At 48.8% G+C, this 11,800-nt stretch overlaps 1 protein-coding gene across 2 annotated transcripts; it reads left to right on the top strand.

The window, feature by feature from the left end:
- The first annotated feature begins 1,663 nt into the window (after positions 1–1,663).
- On the top strand, positions 1,664–11,598 carry LOC129387815 (uncharacterized). 2 transcript variants are annotated; one of them, XM_055077392.2, is made up of 4 exons: positions 1,664–1,881; positions 2,902–2,943; positions 7,378–7,528; positions 10,982–11,598. In XM_055077392.2, exons 1-4 carry the CDS (start codon positions 1,855–1,857, stop codon positions 11,329–11,331), a joined length of 570 nt encoding a protein of 189 aa, XP_054933367.1. In that variant the 5' UTR covers positions 1,664–1,854; the 3' UTR covers positions 11,332–11,598. The 2 variants fall into 2 exon arrangements, with proteins under 2 accessions (XP_054933367.1, XP_054933363.1); XM_055077388.1 differs by lacking the exons at positions 1,664–1,881; positions 2,902–2,943 and having other exon boundaries at positions 6,944–7,528.
- Positions 11,599–11,800: the final 202 nt, after the last annotated feature.

Below are 11,800 nucleotides of genomic sequence, written 5' to 3'. Positions count from 1 at the left end.
TGTTAAAAAAATTAGTAGCCACGTTGTAGTGGCGAGTCGAGCTGTTTTCCTCCTGTGAAACACATTGGTCTGTGCAACACTTTTTTTACATTGCTGTTGGATCTCTCACAAATTTAAGGCTTAAACTTTTGCTTGAAAACTTCTCATCATGAACATTCATGCATATGGGTGTAATAAAGCTGCGTGCCTTCAAGACTGAATTGGCCCAACTTTGCCTGGTCTGCCAACAAGATCTCCACATGAAGCATTTGAAATACATGAAGCATTTGAAATATGTGATGCTCACTAAACGAGCTCTCTCATGGCTAAGAACGGAAGAGTTTGGCTACTTTTCCTAGCCTTGAATGACAGCAGATTTGTGTGGAATGACCTTAGTGGGAACAGCACGCAGGTAATGCGTCAACTTTCCCCTGCTTTTGATGCGCATACCATGGGCAGTTTCTAGGTGTACATGTGAGTACATGGTGCTGGGCATGCTGCTGACCTGCTTTGCCTTCGACGTACTGCCTTGTTGTCTTGGTGTGAGGCTTTGTGTGTGTGTTTGTGTGCTCATTAACATGAACAAAATGTATGAGAGCATGTATCCTAACGTGCAGCTTCCTTGGTCATTGAGTGTCATCATCATTGACCTTGCTGAGGCAACCCACCATGGGGACTCCATGGCTGTGACATTTGGCTGCAGTGCATGAAGATGCGGGTCTTATCTGCAGCTGCATTCCAATGGGGGCGAAAGGCACAAGCACTTGTGTACCGTGGTTTGGGTGCATGTTAAAGAACTCCAGGTGCCTAAAATAATTTGGAGCTTTGACACTACAGTGTTCCTTGTAAGCCACTGGGCAGTGTTGAGATCTTGAACACCATAGTTCAAATTTTACGTTGGTGAGGCAGATTTGTGTCTTTCGGGGCAACTTCACTAGACTGCTTGCCCTTACTGTACAGCTCAACAAGTTATACAGCCATAGCTAGTTCTCATCAAGTATTGAAAGTGCACCTGTGAAACCAGTAATGTGCAGTATCACATTATACTAGTATACTAACATGCATCCTAAGAGACCTTTGATAGTGAGAAAGGCATTGTCTGTCTGAGGAAAAGCCAGTGAGGTACCTGCTAAAAGACTTGCAAGAGGTTTTGCGACATCTTCGAAGCGATTCAATTTACAGCAAGAAATAAATACTGGGCTGACGTGTCTGTTAGGTTTGTTATTTTACTTTCTTCAACTGAAGGCTCAGCATCGTCTGTTTCCAACACTTAATTACGTGCTTCACGAATCCTAAGTATGAGTGGTGCATAAAACACCTTAAACAGGACACTGTCATAAATCTCTTAATGGTTCACCACATGATTATAATCAGACCGGTTAAATTTAAAAGCTGGCACCGACGCATTCTTCAGCGTCGTTCTTTAATTCAAAAGTAACAATAGTTGATATGCCTTGCACACTCTAGCTACAATTGGTAAATTGAAATATGTAGCATAGAGCACTGAATTAAAAAGTAAATATCGTGTTTATGTTAATTCTTCAATGAATAGTTTTTTTTTTTTAATTTCTCATAGATGTAACGGCCCCCTCATAGAATAATTTTGATCAAGGGTTAGAATTATGTGTGTTGTGTTAGAAAATGTGGTGCAGCAAAAAGAAAAAAAAAAACACTATAGTGCGTGCCACAACAGCTGGGATCTAGGCACAATTACATTTCTTCAGTCCCACGCTCTACTATTCAAATCTAGTTTTGTTTTCATTCTAAACATACTGGAAACGGCCTGCTGCTTGGTCAATTCCCCATAGTGGGCAAGCGCCAGTGTTTGGGAGGCAAGACGCGACGTTCCACTATGCGCGCGAACAAGAAGAAGAGATGTCTGACCACATCGCCACAAGAGAGGTACGAGTCTATCAAGTTTGGCGCATTGTGCGTTTTTCTTCTGCCCGGGAACCGCGAACATTTCACCTTGGCGACATGTTCTTCGTAAACGGCATTGCTACGGTCACGATGCCGGGCTGTTGACACGCGTGCAACCGGCAACGTTAAGCTCGGATCGGGGCATACCTTGCAAGTGCCGCAAATGGTACCGCGCGAGCGAGCAGGATCTAGCGCCCACCATTCTCCGATTTTTCTGTTCGAGCGAGCGAGCAATTGGGCAGTTTTCTCATTATGCAAGCGCTCGAGCACTTTGGATGGAGTATATATATATATATATATATATATATATATATATATATATATATATATATATATATATATATATATATATATATATATATATATATATATGTATATAGGGTGTCTCAACTAACTTTGGCCAAGCTGTTCAACGAAAAAAAAAGAAACGCGGGGCAAGATGCAATTGTAAGACCTACGGTGTACGGTCATCAGACCTCTGACAACCGAATACATCTTGCATTGTGCTTTAATTTATGTTTTTAGTTGAACGGCTTGGCTAACGTCAGTTGGTGGACACTGTACGTTGCACCGGAAAGGACGGGTCAAAGGCTAGCGAACGGGGCGGGGCTTCTAGGTCACCAAATGTATCGCGAAAAACTGACAGTGACTGTAAATTAAATAATGCATGTAAAGAGTCCTAAATATCGCGACTTTGCGCCACAAAACCAGACATCCCAATTCTCTAAACTTCATGCAATAGAGCTATCTAATGGTAGCGGTACTTGGAAGTGGCCTTGTACGTAACACACTGTTAACTTGCGAATAATATTGTTGAGAGACACGTTATCGAAGTAATGAAACATACGATCATATTTTAAATGTAAAAGATTTACTTTGTCGTTGCGCCTATTTCAAGCAGCACATCTGTGTGACAAAGAAAAGAACACGTGCGGGTCGTGGGATGTGGTACCGAGGGCGTCGAGTGCGCTTGAAGTGTTTTCGGCTTTTCTCCTAATACAGGTGCGTCACGATGTACCGTCCGTTATACACCAACTGTCTCAGGTAAGTACTTAAAATGAACTCTTCTCAAACTGCTTCTCGAACTCGTCGCTAGTATTCAAATCGAAGTACGTGGCATTTTCGTTCCGCCCTCCCTTCTCCCCCTTTGCTGTAAACGAAGGTTCTGGATCTAATAGCGCTAAGCAAAAATAGTATTCGGTTCCGTTTACAAGTGGTAAGTGGTTGCGAAGTCATGACGCAGAATGTGATCACGTGGGAGCAGGACAGCGAACCGGCTCGCTCGGTCGTTAGCGCTGCAGCATCGTGCCGCGTAGCAAACGACAGCAGACGAGTAGCAGCCTAGCAGACGACCGAGCGAACCGAAGTGCCAAGATGTCGCGTTGTCCTGTTTCCACGTGACTGCATTCTGCGTCACGACGTTGCGACACATACGCCACCTTGTAAGCGAAACCGAAACTGGGCGTAGAAAAGGCTGCATGCCATCGGCTCCCGCTAGTTCGACCTCTGTTAGTTCGGATTTTCGCTTAAGTCGAACTCACTGGGAAGTTCCGGCGAGAAACCACACATTGGGCTGTAGAAGGAAAACTGGTTTACTCCCAACGCGAAAGCAAGCCGCTTCGGTTAATTCGACCCTCACCGGCAGGCCCTTGTGTGCGTAGCGCTTAATACGTGGGTTGTTCAATAAAGGCAGAGGCGGATGCTCTAAAACCGTCATTCCTGAAAATTATTCATCGGCACTTTTATCCCTTTCTATACGATCCCCAGTAAGTGAAATGCACGCGTCCTGCCGTTTCTGCCAAGTCTAGAGAACACCAGGCGAGACGTCTTTCGACACATGTCGATGCAGCGTCCCTTTTTACCGTTGGGTGCGCATAAATAAGGCTAAGAGTGCCGCAACTGGCCTGTGAAACGGGTAAGTGGTTCGTTGTGATGCTTTGACATGGAACGAGGCGTATTGGCCTCGAGCTCCACCACTGGAAATGCTGGCGCCACCGTCGGCGTGACGTGCTATTAGGGATCACGTGGACATAGCAGCCGCGTCGGCTGCTTCGGGAGCGCCGAAGCGAGCTGTAAACGAGAGTTTAAATTCCCTCGTACGCTGCGGTCCTCATTTAGTGGCGAGATTTTCCCGCTTCCAGTGTCTCCTTTACAACGCTTGAAAGCACTACAATAGGTAGCGGCTGCCTTTGAAGGCGCGCAACATGGAGGCTACTGCTCGGTGCAGCAGTGCCGTACGTACGCAACGGAGCCCGGTGTCACCCTTATTCAAACGTAGCCGCAGGACAAGCTGCGTGAAGCTTGGCTCGAGAAACATAAAACCGGCAAACAGTCATCGGCTACAACTCGGGTCAGCAAGCACATACGGGAGGAAGATTTCTGCTACTGCGCCGGGACTGCGATCTTCGCAAAACGCGCACTGAGACGCTCGCCCGACTAATGTCATGACGGTTCGGTCGATGAACTTGTCGATGCTTTAGATACTGGCAAGTTCACTGGAGTGGAAAGGGAGCGTAAGAAGCACATTATAAAAAAGTATGACATAAGGTCATGTTTGTGTTATGAATTAATGCACTGTATTACAAAAAAGAGGCAGCGGGAAATCGCACGCTGAGAACACCGATAAACATACAGTGCGACGCAACTCCAGAAATAATAATGAAATGTCGAAGAATTTATAAGAAGAAAAAAAGATTGAATCGTCGCGACGGCACATCACAGTCCCCGTACGCGTCGAAGTCTGTACAATGAAATTATTTTTGAACCGCTCTGATAGCGCTCACGCAACAATGGTTGCTTGTATACTGTCAAATGCTCATATTCTGCGGCCTAAAGCTCATGACACGGTGCGAAAACGCGCACGCGGCGAAAGCGAAACAGTGCGCGGACAAGCATGCATACGCGCAGTCGGTCGCTGCTAATCTGTGCGATCGCTGCATTGAGGCTCCATTCTATTAGGCTCCATTTAGTTATACAAACACTATAAGGACATATTTCACATACTCTGCTCTCAGCGTTTGCCTGCCTTTCACGCAAGAAGCCGGTTCGGGAGACTCCATCGCGGCGACCGCGCGCAGTGGCGTTCACTGGACGTATTCGGTAAAGAGATAGCGTCTGTAAACGATTCTGCGCTTTCGGTTTGCCCAAGATTATTATTTAGACAGTAAAGAACTTCTCTCGTTTCGAAAGTACTTACAGAAATGTCCGGGAGAGCTCGCGCGTGGTGTTTTCTGTGAGCGCTGACAGCAAAACCTATGAGGAGCGCGCCGCGTGATCCCTCATACTACGCCAGCGAGGCGCTTCCGATAGATGGCGACTCCGTAACTCCTCGCCGCCAATAGCTAACCCTCTGGAGGCAACTTCGAAGTAGGTCCAAGACGTGGCAAGACTCACGTTATCTACAGGCTTGGCAGGAACCGTGGGCGATGCACGCATTTCACTTACTGGAGACTATATAGAAAATGATAAAAGCGCCTATGAATAATTTCTAGATTAAGATTTTAGAGCATGAATTCTCAGTCCTTATTGAACAAATCATATAGAAGCTTGAGATCACAATAAGTTCAGCAGGCGGCAGTGACGAGAGCGTCCTGCTGGATCGAGTTACCGAGTGCGGCTGATGTTGGTGTTGTGCTCAACCCTGCGGCACTTTTAACTTTTCAGACCGACGCTTAGCGCTTAAACATGTCGGTGCTCTTCGCCGCAAGGTGGTCATGAGATGCGTTTCAAGAGCAAAAAGCAAATGCACATTGCAGACTACGCCAAGCAAAAAAAAAAAAAAAATTACCGACGATTACGTTACTTCCTAATGCGAAATTTGAGCGCAGCAAATAAGCTGTTTCACCTTTTCGATAGATTGAGGCAAAGAAATCGAGCAACACATGTATGCGCTATCACAGAATTTTTTTTTAATTTTTCACACGTATTCCTTTAACAAAGACTCCACTAACAGTTCTTGACAGTCATGAAGGAAGCTTTGTGCTTCTGCTTCAGCCTCGCTTACTGCTGGTTGCTCTCGACGGCGGCGATGAGCCTCCGCTTCGGCGGCGCGAACGGCAGGGTCTTCTCGGCGGCGGCGCTTAGCCTCTGCTTCGGCGACGCGTACTCCTGGATCATCTCGACGGCGGCGACGGTAAGCTTCTGCTTCGGCGGCACGCACCTCTGGATTCTGACGGCGACGGCGCTGGGCCTCTGCTCTGGCAGCTCGTTTAGCAGCAGCAGCAGCAGCAGCAGCAGACGGAGGACTTCCATCGGTCGTCTCGCTCATGGCTCAGAAAGAACTGGCAGATAATTTCGCAGTGGCGAACGGCAGCGGCAATTTCGGCTCGGGCGGTGCACATATACAGATCCGCCGCCACCGATCTGGCTCTCTGATTGCCACCGCACAGGGGTTGCATTGGAGGAGGAGCGAAGAAAGGAATTAAGTTCGAGCCGGTGCTTTGACAACCGGAGACTCGCAGGAAGAGGGGGGAGGGGGGCGGCGTGTACACCCAGCGGCAAACGATGGGGGCAGAAGCGCGCGCAGCAAGCGGACAACACGATAAAGGGAGGAGGGAAGAGATAGCAGCGACTGACTGATGCCGCTGACGCCGATAGTGAGTCAACCCCAGCTGCGGAGTTGGTTTCAGGGACAACGCCGCCGATGCCGACACAAACAATGATACCCTCGCTTCCGCAGCGCTAAGAACCAGGTCTAGCCGTGGGAAGGTGGTCACGTATTCGTCGACGTGCCGGGGCCTACGTGAAATAACCGGCGCGTCGGCAACTGAAGAGCACCCTATCCGCCACACAAGAACAGGGGGGGGGGACCCTTTCCTCCTCTTTCTGCATGGCGGCGACGGTGTTCTATGCAGTCACGTTATCTTGACTCTCTAGCGGCGTCAGCGGCATCCAGCGGTATCAGTCGGTCGCTGCTAGCGCTGGGGGGATGAAAGGGGGGCGGAGCTGGTTACGAGGCCGACGACAACGCCGACGACGACGCGAAACCCAGGAACGGACGCCAAAGAGCTGCGCTCTAAAACTATACATTCATTTTGTCGCAGTTGCTTAATTCGACATTTGCGGCAATTCGACCGAATCCCGCGGACCCGCCAGGGTCGAATTAACGGGAGTCGATTGGTTACTTTTCAAATTTTGCTGTTCGGGATGGCCACCTACGAAGAAGACTCGTGTGACTCTAATAATTAAAGGCTAACGTAGTCTCTTATACTCTTTGTACCGGCGCTTTGCCTGTCCTGGCCTACAAATTTGCAACTTCTCTTCGCTCTCGTTAACGATCAAGACTTACGATGCATTGTATAAATCAAATCTTTTGCCATGACCGGTACCATCGGTGCTGCTGTGCATGTTGCGCACAAGCTAATTTCGCAGTTCTTCTCTTGCGTCGTATGCTCTACCCTGTGCAGCGTAGTCTCTCGAGCTGTTATACGAGCCACGCAGAAAGGAAAGTTGACTGCGGCCTACGCATGCGCACCACAGGAGGAGCTTCTGTACATGCGCGCCAAGGGCCTCTCCTGGAAGCACATCGAGGAAGCGGAAAAGGCCGGGGAGCGTCGCCGCAGGGCCGCCGCCTTCATGCTCTTCCTTACTTGCGGCAGCCTCGGCTGCTTCCTCTGCGTCAGGCTGTACAGTGAGTCTTCCTCCCATATCGTCTAGCTATATGGCAGACTGCGCGATGCATAGCTACAAATGTACGAGTTGTCGAAAAAAAAAAACAAAAAAGAAGGTTCGACGGTGACTCAACCTCCAGTTGAAGTCGATCACAGACACAAACTTCTTTCTGAGCTAATTGGGGCTGAGGATGGGACGCGAGTCGTCGCCTGGTGCCATAAAGCAGAGTGTACAGGTCTTGTGCTGTGGTTTTAGGTGTGACGTGCCCCATCACTCTCTCCCCCTTTGACGAACTTCGTAAAGTGCAGCGAAAACGACGAATTGCGTCAGCCATTCAGAAATAAAAGAAAATCGGCACTTACGTCATCGTGGTTGCCATCTTGGGGTACCACCACGTCGAGAAACTGCGCTAGCAAGAAACCTGACAGCGCGATAGGGGCGTCTCGCGCTGAGCGACAAAAGTAAAAGCTATGATCACCCCGTGAAAAAGAAAAAAGTAATTTCATGAAAAGTGAGAAATGTCTAATAGAGATTCAACCTCTAGTTGACCATGGCAATTATTCTTAAACCCGCAGAGTCGTAAACGACAGCGTCTGCATCTTCGACCAGAGGCGTAGTGTCTTAGCCATCGCGTGCGACAACGCTAGCTGTCATGAGAGGAGAATGCGAGAACCTTACCACCGGTGCCACTTGTACCGTACGGCGGTACCATTGGCACCAATACCACTGCAGCACCGGTACCAGATCTATCTTCGATATCGGCGCACATTTTGAGACTGCGCTATCTCTGGGAACGGTCTATGAAAGAGGCAAGAAACATACAATGATACGGGCAGGTGGAGTAACTCGCTAGGAAATGCATCATCTTTAAAAAGAACAAAATGTATGAGTAATAATATGTTGGCAGTGGCGTCATCGTGGCTGCCATGTTCAGGTACTAGTAAAGTGAGAATGTGCCTCTGTGACGTAACGTAAAAATGTGACGTCATCGGGGTCGCCATATGTTCGGGTACTAGCAGAGTGAGAAGCCGTGCCTGTGACGTCACGTAAAAAAATATATTCATTGTCCTCCGCTGATCGGCCTCCGCGCGACGCCGACTGAATGGAAGCTTCACGGAAGGATCAGTGGCGCACAATGGGCGAGACCACCATCGCTTCTCAGAACACACAGCCGGCTCTCGTTGTTGATTGGCTGGCACGGACCATTGCCTTCCCTGTAGTGCACGGAATTTGTGAGACATAGAGTACGGGTCTGCAGGCTCCAAATATGCTACACCTGGACCTAATCTCGACGTAATAAGACGTATTGCCAATGGCGAAATCCCACCGAGAACCGCGTTTATCAGTGCCACCGTGTAGATAACCTATATATATATACATATACATTCGTGCTCATTATTCTGCGATTAATAAGTGCACTGACGACATTAGACTTTCTTTTTCAGTTTTACTGCCTATATATATACATATATATGTTCAAAGGACACAAAAAATTAATTTAGATGTTTATCGACTACAATAGGTTACAGAAATAGGCTTTTTAACGACCTTTATAACATGCCTTAACTGAATTTTATTTGTTTACAAAGATCGGATAAGGAGATACAAACACTGCGTAAAAGCATACACGAACTCTCCTTAGACAGCCCGTGTACCATTTTGTAGACAAGAGGGATGGCAACACAGCCAACGTAAAGTGTATAGACAATCTATAAACTGTTTGTTTCATTAAAGAGAGACGTCCTTCCTTCTTTCGCTTCTTTTTGGTGGCTGCACCGCAGTGCTCGCTTGTGCCGCGCGAAGCCAGCCTGTCAGGCGTCCGTTATGTTTGTGTTGTCGCGCACGACTGCAGGCGGCGTCGCAGACGCTCCCACAGGCTAATTGTTTTATTGCAGTAGCGATTATATGGACATTCCAGGCGGTTCTATGCCGCCGCCGTCACCGTTATGTTCCGTATTAAGTCCAAGGGCGACAACACTGACGCCGTATGCTGTATGGGCGAGCGAAAGCGTGCGAAGGTGAGACGACGATCACGGCTCAATCTCGCACGCGCAAAGGAGGAAAGCTGGGAGGAAGCGTGCCGTCCTCCGTCGCGCGCAAGGAACCGGTAGGGAGGAGAGGTGGGGGGGGGGGGGGCTTTGTACTTTGACAGCAACTGCGTATGGTGCATCCGCGCGCTGTCGCGCGGGCTTTATCTATTTTTTGGGGGGCACAGTATAGGTGGGCCGACGGCTCGTAGCTTTGGGTGTGCATTCTGTTCTTGCCGTTCAGTTCGCGTCGAAGCGAGAGGCAGCACGAAGGTCACTTCGCTCGCTGCTGCTGCCACGCTTCCTCGCGCCTGCGTTTTGAGAACAAGTGCCCGCGGTCATCGAGCGTGGTGGGTGTATGTTTGCCTGTGCGTGCTGACACCGTGCTTGCTAATTTAGTTGGTAAGCGAGTGTTTACACGTTTATGGGGCCGATAAAACTACTATGCTTACTTATTATGGCTGCCTGCTAATGTACAATCACCTTCCGTGGTTGCTTAGTGGCTATGGTGTTGGGCTGCTAAGCATGAGGTCGCGTAATCGTGTAGCTGCCACGGCGGCGGCATTTCGATGGGGACAAAATGTGAAAACTCCGGTGTACTTAGATTTAGGTGCACGTTAAAGAACCCCAGGCGGTCCGAATTGCCGGAGTCCTTTACTACGGCGTGCCTCATACTCAGATCGTTGTTTTGGCACGTAAAACCCCGTAATTTAATTTAATTTACTATTGCAATCGATGCTTCGCCTTTCGGGAGAAACTGCGACTTCTTTTGCTACATTCCGTCATCCCGTCTATCACGTTGGTACCGTTGTTTTCAAACGTTTCTTTTTTTTTTCGATATTTCTTTCCCGCGTTTACGAGCTTACTCTTGTATGTTCATCTATCCCGATTACATTCAGCTCATTTCGTCTCTTCCAGTGCGTTACCGAGAGATGAGTAAGTACGTGCACGACGCATCCTCTGAACACGTAGATCGTTTACGCGTTTCAGTGAAACAATTTATATATTTACTACTGGATGACATCTAGCAACTACACCATTTCCGCAAGCCGTCATCTGAAATATCTATTTCTTATGTTCTGAGGGCAGGAATCAGTAAACATGACTAGCACGCGAGAAGGAATGGTGTCCGCGTGTGCACGCCAGCGTCATGAAGTGAAATGCGAAGGCATACCATGACATGCTCTAACCTAACCTGACATAACCTAACCTAACCTAACCTAACCTAACCTAACCTATAGCTTCATTTTAATCGGCAGCTGGTTCAAAAGACGCGTAGATGTTTTTGTCTAGATTGTAATGGGGGTTTTGACTGGGGAAGGACGGGGAATCGGAGCGACGGTCCAGCTGTATATGAAGCAGCTTAACATTTTAATACGAGGCCTACGGAATCAACCACCAGTGTTTCTAACGAACATCCTCTGACACGCACGCGCGTCCTGTAGCTGTCGGTGACACGACCACGGAAAGCGATTTCTTCGTGCCGACGGACAAGCCCGGCGTGCTCAACTCCACGCACGAGTGGCCGAGCGCGTTGCCCGCCGGGCAACCGACGCGGGAGGTGTCGGCCGGACTCGGCGGCGGCGGCGGCTCGAGATTTGCCTTCGCCCCGGAAAAGCCGGTTCAACTCGGACGTCTGCGCCCCAGTGCCGAGCTCGCTGCTCGTCCGACGAACAAGGATGGATTCCTCGGCTCTTCAACGACAGTGGCGGCGAACGCGCCTGCCTCGTCGGACGCGACCGTCGCGCCAACGGAAGCGAACTCGGGACCTCCCGGCGATCGCGATAGCGATTAGTGCGCGCGAACATGTTTGACGCGGTTGCGTGTATACGTCCCCTTAAGTCAAGTGGCCGTAGTACGCTGCCAGTCCTTAACAATTTCACTTATTTTTTTTCTTTTGTGTCTTTGTTTACGTAGTCTTTCTTCTCTGGATTCCACTCGAAGCGTCACCTAGCTGGCTCACCTATGCTAGAATACTGCTGTTCCTGCGCGCGTCAGCCGTCTCGTAAACAAATTTTCCTAACCTTTTTTCCAGTAATAAATCGTTCTGTTCACATTTAAATTGTGTTGCTTTTTGTTTTTAGATTGGCAGTATCTGCCAAGAAGTTAGTTGGAACAGTTAGTCAGCCATAAATCTTTATTATCGGTACTGCATGGGAATGATGAGTTCTGCGACCACACCAGATGGCCCTGGTGCTGTGAACCGGATTTGTACTTCCGGAGCAGAACTGGCTCCAGGGTCCACTTTTGCGAGCCTACAAGCT

The sequence above is a fragment of the Dermacentor andersoni genome, chromosome 3, assembly GCF_023375885.2.
Source record: "Dermacentor andersoni chromosome 3, qqDerAnde1_hic_scaffold, whole genome shotgun sequence".
NCBI classification, from domain to species: domain Eukaryota; kingdom Metazoa; phylum Arthropoda; class Arachnida; order Ixodida; family Ixodidae; genus Dermacentor; species Dermacentor andersoni.
This window is presented reverse-complemented; position numbering and strand designations above follow the sequence as displayed.